This window comes from Heterodontus francisci, chromosome 16 (assembly GCF_036365525.1).
Source record: "Heterodontus francisci isolate sHetFra1 chromosome 16, sHetFra1.hap1, whole genome shotgun sequence".
In the NCBI taxonomy this organism is placed as follows: Eukaryota; Metazoa; Chordata; class Chondrichthyes; order Heterodontiformes; family Heterodontidae; genus Heterodontus; species Heterodontus francisci.
Genome location: NC_090386.1, coordinates 67478486 through 67497952, shown reverse-complemented (window position 1 = coordinate 67497952; position 19467 = coordinate 67478486). Strand labels below are relative to the sequence as shown.

The 19467-nt window shown below is 41.8% G+C and overlaps 1 protein-coding gene across 5 annotated transcripts in view; it reads left to right on the top strand.

The window, feature by feature from the left end:
• Nucleotides 1–1397: 1397 nt before the first annotated feature.
• Nucleotides 1398–19467, top strand: part of LOC137378171 (zinc finger and BTB domain-containing protein 46-like) — an 89343-nt gene continuing 71273 nt past the window's right edge. For 3 of the 5 annotated variants that reach the window (XM_068048318.1, XM_068048320.1, XM_068048321.1), the window contains exons 1-2: nt 1398–1530; nt 19016–19131. In XM_068048318.1, coding sequence (XP_067904419.1) covers nt 19073–19131 — 59 coding nt within the window. In that variant the 5' untranslated portion in view covers nt 1398–1530; nt 19016–19072. The remainder of the gene's footprint in view (nt 1531–19015; nt 19132–19467) is intronic. The other 2 variants (XM_068048319.1, XM_068048317.1) reach the window with 2 other exon arrangements.

The window sequence follows — 19467 nt, the reverse complement described above, 5'->3', positions numbered from 1 at the left end:
TGTATGTGAGTTGATGAAGCAGGCGGGGGCTGTTGTCTGTATGTGTGAGTTGATGAAGCAGGTAAGAGCTGTTGTATGTGAGTTGATGTTGCAGGCAGGGGCTGTTGTCTGTATGTGTGAGTTGATGAAGCAGGTAAGAGCTGTTGTATGTGAGTTGATGTTGCAGGCAGGGGCTGTTGTCTGTATGTGTGAGTTGATGAAGCAGGTAAGAGCTGTTGTATGTGAGTTGATGTTGCAGGCAGGGGCTGTTGTCTGTATGTGTGAGTTGATGAAGCAGGTAAGAGCTGTTGTATGTGAGTTGATGAAGCAGGCGGGGGCTGTTGTCTGTATGTGTGAGTTGATGAAGCAGGTAAGAGCTGTTGTATGTGAGTTGATGAAGCAGGCAGGGGCTTTTCTATATGTGAGTGAGTTGATGAAGCAGGCAGGGGCTGTTGTATATGAGTTGATGATGCAGGCAGGGGCTGTTGTATATGAGTTGATGATGCAGGCAGGGGCTGTTGTATATGAGTTGATGATGCAGGCAGGGGCTGTTGTATGTGAGTTGATGAAGCAGGCAGGGGCTGTTGTATGTGAGCTGATGAAGCAGGCAGGGGCTGTTGTATATGAGTTGATGATGCAGGCAGGGGCTGTTGTATATGAGTTGATGAAGCAGGCAGGGGCTGTTGTATGTGAGCTGATGAAGCAGGCAGGGGCTGTTGTATATGAGTTGATGATGCAGGCAGGGGCTGTTGTATATGAGTTGATGATGCAGGCAGGGGCTGTTGTATGTGAGTTGATGAAGCAGGCAGGGGCTGTTGGATATGAGTTGATGAAGCAGGCAGGGGTTGTTGTATATGAGTTGATGAAGCAGGCAGGGGCTGTTGTATATGAGTTGATGATGCAGGCAGGGGCTGTTGTATGTCAGTTGATGAAGCAGGCAGGGGCTGTTGTATATGAGTTGATGAAGCAGGCAGGGGCTGTTGTATAGGAGTTGATGAGGCAGGCAGGGGCTGTTGTATAGGAGTTGATGAGGCAGGCAGGGGCTGTTGTTTGTGAGTTGATGAAGCAGGCAGGGGCTGTTGTATAGGAGTTGATGAAGCAGGCAGGGGCTGTTGTATAGGAGTTGATGAGGCAGGCAGGGGCTGTTGTTTGTGAGTTGATGAAGCAGGCAGGGGCTGTTGTATAGGAGTTGATGAGGCAGGCAGGGGCTGTTGTATAGGAGTTGATGAGGCAGGCAGGGGCTGTTGTATAGGAGTTGATGAAGCAGGCAGGGGCTGTTGTATAGGAGTTGATGAGGCAGGCAGGGGCTGTTGTTTGTGAGTTGATGAAGCAGGCAGGGGCTGTTGTCTGTTTGTGTGAGTTGATGAAGCAGGCAGGGGTGGGTCTATGCCTTACCCACAATACCAGGCTGTGGTTTCCGCTGGCGAGGGGGAGCAGGTTCCTGGTTACTCAGACTTGGAGGAGGAGGTGGCTTCTCGGGATCATTTCTTTTTCCCTCCTGTGCCGGAGTCATTGGTTTCGGGGCTGCTACACACATACATGGGTTAATCGGTGAGTGTTGGGTGGCGTTCGCTCATTTTGCTGAGGGAGCTTATTCACTGTATTTTATTTTGTTTTGTTTTGCTCCTTCCTGGTCTTTTACGGCGGCGGCTGGAAGGGTTTGAACCCGAACTGAGTGCAGCCTGCACCGCAGGGCCAGTGAACGGAGTGCTGGGGCTGCGGGGGGAGGGGGGGCGGGCCGAGCCTGAGCCTGAGCCTCCATTCGTGCTGCGTCAACGCCCGTCTTTTGGCTCCAAAAGCCCCTTGGCCTCGGCCGAACTGCGGTCAACTGTCCCTCGCCCTTTTCCCCCGTTTCCCTCCGGTTCGGGCCAAAGTCGGGGAGAGTTGAAACACGTCTTTAAAAAGTGAGGGGAGAGTGCGGTGTGAGGCCGCGGCCTGGCCGGGTATTGTCTCCCACTGAAGCCTGACTTTGTTTGGAGGGAGCTGGTGTTGGCTGAGGGGGGTGGGGGTATTATCCAGCAACTCAGACTTAAACCGGTAAATGCAAAACAGCTTCAGCATCTCGTTCTGTGAGAGAAATTCATCTTATTTTTAATTGGACTTTTATTTCTAAGGGGTATAATTTAATAAATCTGGTAACTTATTTAAAAATCTCGTTAACCCCATTTTATTATGTAAAACTCAGATTTGGAAGACTTCGTGATTAAAAGCTATTAGTCTGTACACATGATTTCACCATGTGCAACTTCCGTTTTGTTGCTGTTAAATAGGGTGATTCGGGTTATTTACTCATCTTTAAAATACTTATGAACGGTGGAATTTCTGTAAGTAACAGGTAGCATAATGAAGTGAATCCCACAGTGCTTAAATATAGAAAGCAAAGTTAGCTGTATATTTACGTACGACTTTTCACTATAAAATAAATACAAAAATCCTTCTGAACTTTTACGCCAATTGCTTCAGTCTTTTGATTTTCTTACTTTTCGGTTAAACATAAACTTAAGAATTTTTTCAGTTAATGTTAACCTCTTGGATTAAATGTGCGATTTTATTACTCAAGGAAATATGGTGAACATACTGACTTGATTATCTATACCATACGATGAAACTTTCCAAAATTTGAAATGTAAAATGATTTGGCAATATATAGCCAGTTATTATCTGTAAAAAAAAAAGTTGCGAGTTTGCTTTTTGTTGGAACCATGAGCATGCACTTTAGCAAGGTTTGATTCTTTTAAAAAATACAGTACTTTAAGATTATTTTTCTCACTTAGCTATGTTAATTAAATATATCTCGTGGGGGTTTCCACTTTGGTAGGAGAACCTGATACATTGGCTACCAGCCATAGTTGGGGGGTGTTGTTTGCCCACATCCTCCATTCTGTTGGCAAAAGTGTGCTCCAGCAGTTAATGCACACACACAGAGCTGTGGAGGCAGTCACAGTCCTACTCGACCACTTCCTGGTTGTAGTTTCCAGTGAGAGCAGAGATGTCCCAGAAAGGGCTTCCCCATTCTTTGAAATGTTCCACTGCTGGGGTTCTGAAATAAGTAGTAAAATAATATTTTATTTCACAGTTTATATTTTGTGAATGCATGTTTGAGGTATTTCCTTATGCAAGGGCTATAAGGGATAGTAGTTGCTGTGATACTATGTTTTAAATCACTTTTTATATAGGAAATGATTGGTTATGCCTGAGGATCTTTTGTAGGATGCACAACAGAATTAATTTGGACAGTAACATTTGTTTAATTAGACATTTATACATAACTAGGAATTTGTGCAAATAAATCCGTGTAAAAGATGTTAAAACTACTTCAAATTTGGGGAGAGTTGGAAGTTTGCAGTAATTATCATTCTCTATAATTTGTATTGGGATTTTTTTTGTTGATTTTGAACACTTGGAATATATGGTAGTTTTAAGGAAATTCATTGGTACATGTATACAGGTGGTTACGAACTGAGTGAAACTGCACAAGTAAATTTAGAGTAGATGGGATGTGGTAATTATTTTTAAGGGAAATTGTGGGCTGAGGAACTGGTGGGGTGGTGGCTAAGATGGAGAACTAAACTAACCCCTTATTTTGCTAGTGCAGCAAAATTGGCACAAGATCTAATATCACCTCCAGGATCCTTCTGCCAGCAATATTGATCTGTGCTGCACGAATACATGAATAGGATGGGAATAGAGGGATACGGTCCCTGGAAGTGCAGAAGGTTTTAGTTTAGGCAGGCATCAAGATCGGCGCAGGCTTGGAGGGCCGAATGGCCTGTTCCTGTGCTGTATTCTTGTTCTTTGTCAGGAGGCCTAGTCAAGAGATGATAAAGGTTAGGTCACTATAAGGCTACTGGTATCAAGTAAATTTGCCTAAATGTCGCATCTGCTCCACTCTTCTGCATCCATGCCCTTTTTTTTTCATTCCAAACGTAAAGAAATTACTAAACTCTTATTTGGTATGTTGTGATTAACAAATGTACCAGATGCTGAAACCACCAGAGATCTCGGAGCTTGGGCGATCAAGAAGAGGTACTGAAGCTCTTCTGATACTTCCTTTTGGAAAAAAAAGTGCAGTAAACTGATGCCAATATTTAAAATTTTGAGAAGCTGTGTAAATCTGCATATTTTACTCTGAGTTCATTATGAGAAAATTAGGCTGTTATTTGTTTCATCCAATGAAAGGAATAGATTAAAAGCTGTGCTACATGTTTGGCTGAATATATGAATGGGTAGAATGAGAACTTTGTGTTGTGATCCAGTAATACTCCCAGATATGGGGGAGGGGGGAATTATGTTTGGAATGCAGAGTATTTAAACAAATGCATTCTACATGTTTTTGAGATGAGGACTTGAGTATTAGGGTAGGCGGTAGCGTAGTGGTATCATCACTGGACTAGTAACCCAGAGACCCAGGGTATTTCTCTGGGGACATGGGTTCGAATCCCACCTCAGCAGAAGGTGGAATTTGAATTTAATTAATAAATCTGGAATTAAAAGCTAGTCTAATGATGGCCATGAAACCATTGTCGATTGTTGTAAAAACCCATCTGGTTCACTAATGTCCTTTCGGGAAGGAAATCTGCTGTCCTGACCTGGTCTGGCCTACATGTGACTCCAGACCCACAGCAATGTGGTTAACTCTTACATGCCCAGCAAGCCACTCAGTTCTTCCTAACCGCTACAAAGCCAATAAAAAGGAATGAAACCGGACGGAACACCCGGCATCAACCTCGGCACTGGAAACGACAATGGCAAACCCAGCCCAGTCGACCCTGCAAAGTCCTCTTTACTAACATTTGGGGGCTTGTGCCAAAGTTGGGAGAGCTGTCCCACAGACTAGTCAAGCAACAGCCTGACATAGTCATACTCACGGAATCATACCTAACAGACAATGTCCCAGACACTGCCATCACCATCCCCGGGTATATCCTGTCCCACCAGCAGGACAGACACACCAGAGGTGACGGGACAGTGGTATACAGTAGGGAGGGAGTTGCCCTTGGAGTCCTCAACATTGACTCGGGACCCCATGAAGTCTCATGGCATCAGGTCAAACATGGGCAAGGTAACCTCCTACTGATTACCACCTACCGCCCTCCCTCAGCTGATGACTCAGTACTCCATGTTGAACACCACTTGGAGGAAGCACTGAGGGTGGCAAGGGCACAAAATGTAGTCTGGGTGGGGGACTTCAATGTTCATCACCAAGAGTGGCTCGGTAGCACCACTACTGACCGAGCTGGCCGAGTCCTAAAGGACATAGCTGCGAGACTGGGTCTGTGGCAGGTGATGGGGGAACCAACACGAGGGAAAAACATACTTGACCTCGTCCTCACCAATCTGCCTGCTGCAGATGCATCTGTCCATGACTGTATTGGTAGGAGTGACCACTGCACAGTCCTTGTGGAGACGAAGTCCCACCTTCACATTGAGGATACCGTCCGTTGTGTTGTGTGGCACTATCACCGTGCTAAATGGGATAGATTTCGAACAGATTGAGCAATGCAAAACTGGGCATCCATGAGGTGCTGTGGGCCATCAGCAGCAGCAGAATTATACTTGACCATAATCTGTAACCTCATGGCCCGGCATATCCCCCACTCTATCATTACCATCAAGCCAGGAGACCAACCCTGGTTCAATGAAGAGTGCAGGAGGGCATGCCAGGAGCAGCACCAGGCATACCTCAAAATGAGGTGTCAACCTGGTGAAGCTACAACACAGGACTAACTGCGTGCCACACTGCGTAAGCAGCACGTGATAGACAGAGCTAAGCGATCCATAACTAACGGATCAGATCTAAGCTCTGCAGTCCTGCCACATCCAGCCGTGAATGGTGGTGGACAATTAAACAACTAACGGGAGGAAGTGGCTCCACAAATATCCCCATCCTCAATGATGGGGGAGCCCAGCACATCAGTGCAAAAGATAAGGCTGAAGCATTTGCAACAATCTTCAGCCAGAAGTGCCGAGTTGATGATTCATATCGGTCTCCGCCTGAAGTTGCCAGCATCACAGATGCCAGACTTCAGCCAATTCGATTCACTCCACGTGATATCAAGAAATGACTGAAGGCACTGGATACTGCAAAAGCTATGGGCCCTGACAATATTCCGGCAATAGTACTGAAGACCTGTACTCCAGAACTTGCCGCGCCCCTAGCCAAGCTGTTCCAGTACAGCTACAACACCGGGAAAATTGCCCAGTTATGTCCTGTACACACAAATCAGGACAAGTCCAACCCGGCCAATTACCACCCCATAAGCCTACTCTCAATCATCAGTAAAGTGATGGAAGGTGTCATCAACAGTGCCATCAAGCGGCACTTGCTTAGCAATAACCTGCTCAGTGACGCTGAGTTTGGGTTCTGCCAGGGCCACTCAGCTCTTGACTTCATTCAGCTCTTGACTTCATTACAGCCTTGGTTCAAACATGGCCAAAAGGGCTGAACTCTAGGTGAGGTGAGAGTGACTGCCCTTGACATCAAGGCAGCATTTGACCGAGTATGGCATCAATGAGCCCGAGCAAAACTGAGGTCAATGGGAATCGGGGGAAAACCCTCCGCTGGCTGGAGTGATACCTAGCGCAAAGGAAGATGGTTGTGGTTGTTGGAGGTCAATCATCTGAGCTCCTGGACATCACGGCAGGAGTTCCTCAGGGTAGTGTCCTGGGTCCAACCATCTTCAGCTGCTTCATCAATGACCTTCCTTCAATCATAAGGTCAGAAGTGGGGATGTTCGTTGATTGCGCAATGTTCACCATTCGCGACTCCTCAGATACTGAAGCAGTCCGTGTAGAAATGCAGCAAGACCTGGACAATATCCAGGCTTGGGCTGATATGTGGCAAGTAACTTTCGCGCCACACAAGTGCCAGGCAATGGCCATCTCCAACAAGAGAGAATCTAACCATCTCCCCTTGACGTTCAACGGCATTACCATTGCTGAATCCCCCACTATCAACATCCTAGGGGCTACCATTGACCAGAAACTGAACTGGAGTTGCGATATAAATACTGTGGCTACAAGAGCAGGTCAGAGGCTAGGAATCCTGAGGTGAGTAACTCACCTCCTGACTCTCCAAAGCTTGTCCACCATCTACAAGGCACAAGTCAGGAGTGTGATGGAATACTCTCCACTTGCTTGGATGGGTGCAGCTCCAACAACACTGAAGAAGCTCAACACCATCCAGCCCAAAGCAGGCTGCTTGATTGGCACCCCATCTACAAACATTCACTCCCTCCACTACCGATGCACAGTGGCAGCAGTGTGTACCATCTACAAGATGCACTGCAGCAATGCATCAAGGCTCCTTAGACAGCACCTTCCAAACCCGCGACCTCTACCAACTGGAAGGACAAGGGCAGCAAATGCATGGCAACATCACCACCTCCAAATTCCCCTCCAAGTCACACACCATCCTGACTTGGAACTATATCACCGTTCCTTCACTGTCGCTGGGTCAAAATCCTGGAACTCCCTTCCTAACAGCACTGTGGGTATACCTACCCCAAATGGACTGCAGCGGTTCAAGAAGGCAGCTCACCACCACCACCTCAAGGGCAATTGGGGATGGGCAATAAATGCTGGCCTGGCCAGCTTCACCCACATCCCATGAATGAATAAAAAAAAAATTACATTTCTGCTCATTTTTGTCTTTATTATTACTTCCAACCTCCTTCCTTCCATGCCCCCCTCCCCCCCCCCTCCCAATAATTATTTAGGGATTCACTTTCCAGTAGTTCCAACCTTTGTTCCTGTGGGTGATGATGGCTGTTGAATATAGTTTTACCAATGAATTCAAGTGCATTCTGCACTCCAAGGTTCTGTTTCAGGAGGTTTCTGCATCACAGCAAAACAATATTTAATCCATGACTATCAATTACTTCAAATGTTAATTGTTTGATTGACAGAAGTTAACAATCAGTGTAACTAGTTGAACTAAGATGGATTGGAGAGATTATTTCAGTAATGGTGATAGACCTTCACAGTTAGGTTTGAATAGTTCAGTGTGTGCTGTAATATTGGTTTATTGTACTTAACTATGTATTGTAGAAGAAAGCATATTTAGACAACAAATAGTGCCTCCATTGCAGCTTACTTAAGAGCATCTTCAAAAGTAGTGTAAATTCTGATGAACACACCTCACTTAATTTGTACTAGAAATATCTGCACCATCCATAGTTGGGCATACATGGTCAAGCTGTGACACAGTAACTTCTGATGCTGAACAGTTATCTCTGAGGGGATCATCTTTCGTGAACGGTGATGTCGTAGACTATGCATGGAATTTTGCAATCCGATTGGTAGTCTGGAGGAGTTGCAAATATAAAGGCAGCAAAATGTACCCATACTTGCACAGATTTTTTCACTTGGGGAATTTGTGCTAAAGTTATTTTTTAATTGTGTGCTTGTGGGTGTTTCCCATTACAAATTTCCTGTTCAAAATGGATGATGTGGGGGAGGAAGCCTCTATGACTGGAACACCCACTAAGGCAGTTAAGTGCTTAAACTGATTATAGGAACCTTTTTTGAAGATATACGTTTTTTAGCTTCAGTTTCAAATAGTGCGGTTTGGGGCCCCCAACAATGTTAACTTCAGAATAGGAAGATAACATTTTATCTTACATTTTGGATGTGGGCTGCTTATGGGTTCTTCCTGTCCACTTGAGCAACAGGAACATTCAAAGGAAAATTTTGGATGTAATCTTTCATCCAGAAATGTAATAAAACCACTCTGAGCACTCAAGTATATCAGTTCATTAGATGGTGATATTACAAGCACTTTTTTAGTCACTTTAGCCAGATGTAAACTTATATTTCTGTATGCAAACAAATGTTGCTGAATGCTGTGGAGCTAAAATAATTACTCTGTTCCCTTTGTTGCCTGATGCAAATCAGCAGTTTTTTTTGCACTTACCTGCAGAAATATGTTTTATTCTAATGATGTTTGCGCCAGTACTGAATCTTTGATTGTTTCCTTTGTACTTTAGTTTATGTTTCTGTGCTTTTTAGAAAGCAGTAACAGCTTAATAACACACATATTTTAAAATAAGGAAGAAATGAGATAATTCCAAGTGGAATTCTCATTTTTTACCATCATCCATCTGTTGCATTATGGAAATTGGCTACTAAGTGTCTTCAAAACTTGTTCTTGTATGGATACTTCAGGGATGAAGTGAAAAGTACAAAACAAATATTAGTTTTATTCTGGAAAAAGAGATAAATGGAAAAGAAATAAACCTTGGGCTTTGCCATAAGGAAATGCCTCATTTTTTTAGTAATCTCATGTAGAAACATTTCAAAAGAAATTTGAAGAGGATGATGTAAAAAAATTAGTATTTAAATCTGAAGTCAGTCACGCATCTTGCAAAGTTAGTTTTGTGATAGTTACCTTCAAGTAATAAATGCAGCATACTAACGTAACTTAGTATTGTACACATTTCAGTGTTTTTTTCAGTCAGGATGGCACTACAGTAGACGTGAAATCTGTGTCCCAAGTTTGCGTATTTGTGACGTCAAGTTACATTGCAGTCATGGTCTTATTGAATGTCGAAGTAGGTATGAGGGGCCGAATGGCTTACTTCTCCTAATTCGTATGTTCATTTAAGCTGTAACTTAAGAAACTAGGTTTTGTCTTTGTGTATCATACTTAATGCATCTCTTTTGATAGTTGCATAGCTAGCTTTGAGTGGAATTTTTCATAGACAAGGAAGTGACTGTCTCATCATTCTACTGTAACTGTACATGGTAGTCTGCAATGTGGCATGACTATTGGATAATTGGTATTGTTAGGACCAAGGTGGGACGAGTGCATTGTTAATTCAGTCCCACCTCTCCACAGGTCAAAACATATTCTTTGACTGTTTCAACAAGTAGAAAATTTAATCGGATACTCTATTTTTTTTCCCCCAGAATAGAACTCCTTAACCAGGTTTCTTTAATGAATAACAAAATTAATAGTTTATTATAAAACAAGTCTTAACTGGTAATGAAGTAAAACAATAACAAGCAGATCAAAATTTAAAATATTTAACTTTAAATTTTATAAAGTCCTCTTTTCTACCTTAACCAAGTTTTCAAGTCCCTTATTGCCTTAGTCCCTTCACACTCGCACCCCCACATGCTTGTATATATTCCTATACATAAATTGGTTAACCAGAAAAGGTAAAAAAGGATTTTTTTTCAGAGCTCTCTGATAGTCAAAAAAACACACAAATCACTTGCTTATTTTTTTGAAGTAAGCAGATGAGATATGTTTTTCCAAACTGGCATACAGTCCAACCTTCTGAGCACATGGATTTAAGATCTTCAGAATATTCCAGAAATTAGTTCTGTTTAGGTGGCTTTGAAAGTAATTTAGCAGGCCGCCTTGAAATACAGCAAGCAAGACGAATTCACAGAGGACTTCACTGGATCCTTCAGAGATATTGGAAAACGAAGCTGGGTTATGGTCTTTCTTGACTTCTGCTCCAGGTTTGATGGACACACTGACTAACAGCCGAACTGCTTGGCAGTTCTGTGCCTGCTACTATGCTTGTCCATCAAAGGAGAGTTGTTAATTTTGTGCCCCTGGGTGCCATGGCTTCTGCTCTAAGCCGAGCCAGAACCAACACTGTTGCTCATCAAGCCTTCACTGTCCTCTTGATTAAAACATTTATTTAGCTTAACTAAAAATTCCTTTTTTAAAAAAAAAAAAATTATTTTTAACAGAACAGTCACTTTCATAACAGTATAGGTAGTGCAAATGCATCCTGTTATTCTGACCATTTTCTAAAGGCTTGGCATTTTCTAAATGGGTCTCCTGCCTTATAGTCCCAAGTGTATCTAAGGCTAGAAAGTTAAAATTCCAATTTTGTAAGAACTTTGCCATATATTGTCCTCAAATATTATAACAGTTTAACATGGGGAAAATGGGTTATATCTGTATTGCTTTCTCATTGATAATACAGACCTTGAGTATTGCTTAAAACAAACATTTTGTCGAAGCTTTTCGTCTTGCACTCAGAATGCCAAAGTAAGGGAAGCAGCAGCAGCAGAGTGTTGATTGTTTGGCAAGTGGACTGATTATTAGAGCTATTGCCATGGAGAATGTGCCAATTTATGGTGAGTGACAGTTAACTGCCCAGCTTTGTTTGAGAATTCAACGAGGTAGCTTGATTCTGGTCAAGGCATCTCCCTGAGGAATGAACCAGCGAATGGCTGTCACTTATTATGTTTAGCTGAAACAGGTGCAATGTATGTACTTGTTCTTTCTGTCTGCTAAGAAAAGGGCCCTGTCTATTAATATATGTAGCTTCCAGTAAGTGCAAATGCACCACACTGCGAGCCCGACTGACCATCTTAAATTGGTTGTCAGCACAATTCATAGAACGCTGAGGATTATTTAGAAAATGTTCTCCAGAATCTCATTAATGTTAGACACTGTTGTGAGTTTTGCAAGCATGGGCTGATGGATACGGCTTGCACCATGCCTGTTCTGAACAGCGGAAGGGACATGTTTGATATGATCCGCCAGTCTTTGGGATGCACGGCCTATATACGTAACATCACACTGGCACTGAAATTCATATATCACATCACCCATTTGTGTGACAGGCAGAACGTCTTTTTGGCTTGAAGGCAGCATCCTGTTAGTGGCGAACACCACGTGTGTTGCTGCTGCATAGGAGCAGCGTGAAACAACTCGTGTCATTTTCGGCCCTGAAACGTGCCTAGTCTACCTCAGATTACCCTGGAAGGGTAATTTATCCCAAAAATTTGAGCAACAGGTGAAGCTAGCTGTTTCACTCTGCTACTATGCAGTGGCAATACATGTAGTGTTTGCCACTAACAGGATGCTGCTGCCAAGCCAAAACAATGTTCTGTCTGTCACACAAATGAGTAATGTGATGTATGAATTTCAATGCCAGTGTGATGCTAGGTATGTAGGCTGTATGTCCTGAAGACTGGCGGATCGTATCAAACGACATGTTCCTTCCGCTATTCGCCACGGGCAAGGTACAGGCCGTACACAACCAGCTTGTGCTTGCAAAACTCAAAACACAGTGTCCTGTGTAAGATGTGATTCTGCGATTGGACAGTGTTTTCTAAATCTTCAGTGTGCTAAGAATTATGCTGACAACCAATGTAAGACTATCAGTTGGGCTCACAGTGTGGAGCATTTGCACGTGCTGGAAGCGACATATATTAATAGACAGAACATGTACACACATTGCGCCTGTTTCAGCTAAACAAAATACGTGACAGCATTTGCTGGTTCATTCCTCAGGGCAACGGCTTGACCGGAGTCAAGCTGCCTGGTTTAAATTTCAAATGAAGCTTGGCAGTTAACTGTCAGTCAGCATAAACTGGTGCATTCTCCATGGCAACACCTCTGCCAATCAGCACTCTTTTCTCATACTGTATAAATATGTTGCTTCCCTTAAATTGGTATTCTTGCATATTGTCCAGATGAGTGCAAGATGAAAAGCTTTGACAAAATGTCTCTATTTTCAGCAATACTCAATTTCTCATTGGTTAAGCAGCCTTTCAGGAGGTTTGCTTACTGTAAAGATGGATGGAGTATGTGCTACACTCGCTGAAAGTTAAATGTAACAACAACTTATATTTATATATTACCTTTAATGTAATAAAACATTGCAAGGTGTTTCACAGGAGCGTTTTAAAACTAAATATGACACTGAGCCACATGGGGATTTTAGGTCAGATGACCAAAAGTTTGGTAGATTCCTTGGAGGAGATTAGAGATAGGGAGGGATGAGGCCGTGGACGGATTTGAAAATTAAGATGAGAATTTTAAAATCACAATGCCTGACACGTAATTGCAATTATTGGCTCAAGTGTGAAGAGAAATGTGAATCAAATGACCAGCTGTGGGGCTAGTCCAGTTGAGTGTATTTTTTTTTCCCTGCTTTTCTCCCTCCTTAAGGTAATGAATCATGCTGAGATATGGTTGCATGTGCTCTGGCAAGTCTCCAGTGCCCTGCCCAAATCAGCGTTCTTCAAATTTGAGCCAAGTCAGTGACTGGCAGCAGTGGAGTGAGGGAGGAAAGAAAAAAAAAAAGCATCAAAACTGAACTTGATTCTGTGTATACTTCCTAGCAGAGGTCATTGGCTTGCCTTCATATGCATAAAATCTGTCTCTTTATTTCCTATCCTTTTTGTTTTTCCTTTCTCCACCCTCTTTCCCCCCGCAACCTCCATCCCAGCTCGAATGTTATGATTGCTTGTAACTGATGAGAGTTTTTTTTAAAGGAGTTGTGATATGACTTGTTCAGTTGGGTTCTTAAAGGAAGTAAATTTATTTTATGCTCTTCTACATTTTACTATAAAAGTGGTAAATGACCTTTTGCGGATAAGAGCCTTGCTCTGTATGTTTCATTTCTGCATAGTATTCAGAGCAATACAGATAAAATTCTGGATTGGGTGGGGGAGGGAGGGTAGTTGCATTTCCTTTGGACCTGTGCCTTATTCTGCGACTGAATTTCAGATGCCCTGAAGTAATTTGTAGCTTTATTACAGGAAGTTGATGAAACAGTTTTCAATGAGAACAAGAAAATAAACAAGAAAAAGCTGATAGCATCAGTAAATATTAATGGTGCTTTACCTTCACAGATTGGCAGTCACGTTTTGAGGATTAATTTACTGTGGCATATTTTGAACTCTTGTTCCAATATGGTGAAAAATTGTTAAAGGTAATTGCTCTCCCAATAGCTAAGAGTAAATGCACCACCTGGTGCTCTATTGAACGGTACAGACTAAGGTGTCATTCTCCCAATGACACCTGCTGAAGTGTACATGTTGGAGTTGAGTGAGTCCAAGCTTGAACTTTCTTCTGGTGCTTGCCGAGGTCAAGTGACCTGTTGATATTTGTTTGGGCAACAAGAGGAGTGGCTTTTTGGATAGGTATATGAGGATGACCAATGTCCAAGTAACTATGCCCTATATAAATCATTGCCTTGGTGTTGTGAAAGAGAGGAGGAAGATGGTTTAGTTACTTTGACAATAGCAATGATGTGCCTGTTATCATGTCAGTAAACCTCTGGTTGTACTAAAGACTAGCAAATGTAGATATTCTGCATGCTGCTGCTATTTTTGTTGCTGTGACATTTCAAACTTTATCATGCTGAAGGAGATGAGTGATCAGTTGAAATGATTTGTATGGTACCCATGTGATTGGAGGGAGGATTTATTATGGCAGTGTTTGTTTTGGGATATGAAGTAGTGTTGAAAATAAGTGTAATACATTCATCACTTAAAAGATCTATGTTTAAAATGGGCATTCTAGTGCTTTTTGGCCAATTCATATTCTTGCACAATTTGCACTGCCAGCCATTGGCACTGAGAAGGTCACTGATTTTTATTTTGCAAGTCTTTTTCCGATTTCTGTTCCTTCAGCCTTCATTAGCTTAACCACAATGTGGCATGAATTATATTGTACGCATGGAGATCCCATATATAATATAATGGCTGGTTAAATGCCTGAAGAAAGTTTATTTTCTCCCTGTAACAAGCTACTCGCTCCTCCCTGAGTTCCAGCCTCTTCAGTGGGAGTGGTTCAGATGTCAGTGATCAATCAGTTTGTGATTCTGCTATGGTGACTGGGTATGTCAAAATTAAAAATTTTGCTAATGTCAACTTTGCAAGAACAACAAACATGTATAGCAGGCAAATCACATTCCCAGAACACGCCCACTATAAACAGTGGAAACTGTTAACCAATTGTATGACTGAAATAATGAGCATTGTTGAGGATCTTTGAATTTTCTCCTTGGAATGGTGCAGCAAAATTAACTTTGTGCAAGTTAAGCATATTTTGTGCATAAAAGGTTAGCCCTCTTTGTACGTATCAGAAATGTGAATGAGAAACCCATGAGCTATTTGACTTCAATATCATTGGATGCAAACAGCTCACTGAATAAAAGTTACAACGAGCCAATTCTTGAAATCCACAGTGAAGAAAAATGCCTGAATTTCCAAATGAAAATGAGGGATGGCTGAATTCCATTAAAAGGTGAACGTCATGTTTTGTGAAAATATTTATTGCATACTAACTGGCAGTGGTATTTTAGCCATTAATTGTAGTATTTTGGTAGTTTGCATGAAATTGAGTTAGTTTTTAATTTAATATCAGGACCCAGGGATTTCTGACTATGGAAAGTCAAAGTAAGACTTGCATTGATTTTTTGAAGTGTAAACACAAGTTTTCATTTTCGAGAAAGGATCTCAACTTAATAGATATCACGGCTTGCACAATTTTTTTTCTATATGTAAAGTCCTTACTTTAAATATAGTTAAGGATGAAATTGAGAAACATTTGTTCCAGTAGATTTGTTGCTTAACATGGCCAGTCATGGTAAAGCAACAGTTAACTGAGCTAATAGAATACAGAACATTGGAGTGAAAGTCAGAGGAAGTGATGCTGAAACTGCTGGTGCTCTGAGATAACACCCATGAGTGTTGTGCCCACTTCTGGCCACTGAGACAGGTTGTGATACCTAAGCTTTGAACATGATTCAGAGAAAGCCCATGAGACAGATGTTAGTTAGAGCTGTGAGGGGAAAAACTGGACCAAGTTGAGCAATTCACTTTGCAAAGAGTTGCCGTAGATTTGACCTCGTATAGAGATGTATAAAACAGAAAATGATATGGAAAAGGTAGATCTGGAACGCTAATTCAAACTCGACTCTTAACAGTGGAACAAGGTGGCACAGTTGCAATGGCAAACATCAAATTTAGAGTTGATACTGGAAAGGTTTTTTTCACACCTAGTGATTAATGTATTGAATGGACTAATAGGGTAGTGGAGACAAGAACACTGAAATAATACTGTGATTGAGAAAACCAGTTGGGTCTGTGTGGTTGAGCTAAGACAGGCCAATTCCATTCCCTAGTTATCTTGTGACTGTTGCTGATACCAGAACTCTTAAAAGGTTAAATGTATTCTTCTGCATAGCTCTGTAATTTTAGTTATTGGAAAGGGAAGCCATCTGTTATTTTCAATTATTTCTTTGCTTTAAAGCAAGCGCAGCCTAAAAATTCCTTCTGCAATAACCCACTGTCTAAATTCGAGATGGGAATGTCACAATATCACTAGGGAAATTCTGAACAAACAGTTCATTCCTCGTACATTTTCTGGTGTAAAATACAGAAAGGAAGGGTAACTGGAAAAAGTCCTGTAAAGTACGTTTCTGCACAATATTTCACTTAAAGATTATTCAGATGAGCTGTTAAATTTGTCCCCTCAGGTGGATGTCAAAGATCCTGTGACATTATTTGACGAAGAGCTTGGAAGGCCAGCATTTATCCTTCAATCAGCACCACTCGAGCAAATCTTATTATTTATCTCCTTGCAACTTGTGGGACCTTGATGTGTGTAAATTTTCTAACATTGCAACAGTGACTGCATTTCAAAAGTATATTAATTGGCTGTGAAGCATTTTGAGACATTTGAGGACATGGAAGATGCTTTATAAATGCAGTTTTGTTCTTTCTACATGAAAATGTTGTGTTTCTCCTGTCTTCTAAAATCTTAATAGGGCTTTATTTGTACATGTGTGCAAATTAGTTGGCACATTTCCCTCCATTACAATTCAGAGGTACCTCTCGAGCTGTAAAGCCATTTGGGGTGCCCTGAAGTCATGAAATGTGTTCTGTAAATGCAAGTTTTTCTCCTTGTTAATTAAGAAGGTTTAAGCACAAATCAGTTTCTGTTCGTTTGCCTACAGGGTGACATGTCGAAGGAAAATGGTGTGACACTGTTCTGCAAGTAGGACAGATTTACCCTGACAATTGATATTGCTTCAGAAATATGACCCTCTTAAAAATGTACATGCATACACAAATTGAGTTCATGTTTTTAAGGTTAACTGAAGAGTAGCATCAGTTTATTTTTTCCCATTCGTGCCTGGGATGTCAATGTCAGTGGCAAGGCCAGCATTTATTGCACATCCTAATTGCCCTTGAAGGTAGTGGTGAACTGCCTCCTTGAATAGCTGCAGTCTGTGGGGTGTAGGTACACCCACTGCACTGTTAATGAGGGAGTTCCAGGATTTTAAACCAGAGACAATGGCCGATATATTTCCATGTCAGGATGGTGCAAGACTTGGAAGGGGCACTTGCAGGTGGTGGTGTTTTCATGTGCCTGCTGCCCTTGTACTTCTAGGTGGTAGAGGTTGTGGGTTTGGAAGGTGCTGTCGAAGGAGCTTGGCGCAGTGCATTTCGTAGATGGTGCACATTGCAGCCATTGTACGTCTGGTGGCAGGGGTGATTATTTAGGGTGGTGGTGTCGGTCAAGTGGGCTGCTTTGTGCTGGATGGTGTCTAGCTTCTTGAGTGCTGTGGGAGCTACACTCATTCAGACACGTGGAGAGTATTCTGTCACACTCCTGACTTGTGCCTCATTGGTGGACAGGCTTTGATGAGTCAGGAGGCGAGATAGTTGCTGCAGAGCTCCCAACCTCTGATCTGCTCTTGCAGTCACAGTATGTGGCTGGACCAATTAAGTTTCTGTTCAGTGGTGATCCTCCAGGACGTTGTTGATGGGGCACTGGACAATAGTAATGCTGTTGAATATCGAGGGGAGCTGCCCAGCACTTGTGTGACGCGAATGCTACTTGTCTTTTATCAGCCCAGGTCTTGCTTCATGCAGACATGGACTGCTTCATGATATGAGGAGTTGCGAATGGAACTGAAAATTGCAGTCATCAGCAAACATCCCTACTTCTGACTTTGTGATAGAAGCAAGGTCATTGATGAAACATCTGAAGATGGTTGGTCCTAGGACACTGCCCCGAGGAACTCCTGTAGCGATGACCTGGGGCCTGCAACAACCACAATCATCATCCTTTGTGCTAGGTATGACTGCAACCAGTGGAGGCTTTACCCCTGGATTCCCATTGACTTCAATTTTACTAGGGCTCCATGATGCCACATTCTGTCACATGCTGCTTTGATGTCCAGGGTCGTCACTCTCCCCTCACTGCTCGAATTCAACTTTTTGGTCTGTTTGGATCAGGGCTGGAATGAGGTCTGGAGCTGAGTGGCCCTGGCAATATCAACTGAGCACTGGCCTCAATTTGGAATAAAAGTAAGTGTTTACTGGTGCTGTTTTGTGAATTCTTGTTGCAGTCTTGAAAATTTGTTGACTTAAGGTTCAGAGCTGACTCGTGTGCCTCTTCTAAGTGTGGCATGGTTTCATGTATAATTATGAATTTTGAACAAACTTTGAACTTTAGTTTAGATTTTATACAAAACCCAACTGACTAAAAGTTCATTTCTTTTCAATGTAAATTTGCATTGATATCAGGTGAATTATTGGTGATAAATTAGGGCCAAGGCACTGTAATTATTTCTTGGTTTATTCTGTATATTGCCATATTGTGGAATAAATTTGAACTTGTTACTTTTTATTCATGGAAAATATTTTTTATACGATTTTTTTGGAGAATGCTAGTCTTATAAATGTCTGAAAACTATTTTTATGGGGATTTGAATGCGGTGCTGCTAACAGATATGCAGCTGCAAGTACAATAAGTGTCTTCAGTAATGGCTGTTTTTCAGTAGTAAACTTCAGTATATTAAGTATTAAGATTATATATTGTTTGCAGTAATTATAATTTGCATAGATTGGTAAAAAATACTACCTTTTCAAAAATGACATTTAGGAGGCAATAAGGAAGTCACTCATTTTTAGGTAAAAATTACTCATTCAAGTTCCCTATATCCGAGTTTATCTGTTCCTGCTACTGTTAGACTTTTATGGACTAATTTTCATCTTTTGTGCTTTCCATTAGTATTTAAAAAAAAAAATGATGGCAGATTCATTGAAATGAGGTAGAAACAAGGAATAATTTGGTTACATTTTATGTTGGTTATTAAAATGGTTCATATTTCGTGGACAAATGTTCAAATTTGGGCTTCAACTGAATTCCGTAGCTTACTCAGCTATTTTTTGTTACTTTGTCCCTGGCTGCGAAAGACATTACATTAAAAGTGCTTATGTACAATGCGATATTTGCTAATCAGCTGTTTGGTTCCAGGTAGGATTCCTCTTCATATCAAAGCACTGGGAGATCGTGAACAATCCTGGGGACAGAATGGGGAGGAACTGGCACTACGTTGATGAAGGGGAGGGACAGCGCGAGAAAGAAAGACAGTAAGCAAAAATAAATTAAAATACTACAACAAAGAAATTGCAATGACTATTAAACTAAGTGGCTAACTTTTTTTTTAACAAGGAGGAAATACGGGAAAATCAGCAAAGATCTGATAACTGGTCTAGATTTGGTACTTGTAACCATTATCCTCCGTTAATTCAAAGCTACAGAGAAGTCTCTGATATCCAGTTCCTAAATGCACAAACGTGTACTCCAGAGGATCACAAAGTGTTAAAGGTGAAAGCACTGGTACAGTGATCTCGTCAGAAGCGATCGGCTAGGTGGCAGAGTAACTATTATAGCTGTGCACTGATGTTGGCAGGAAATGAAGTAAC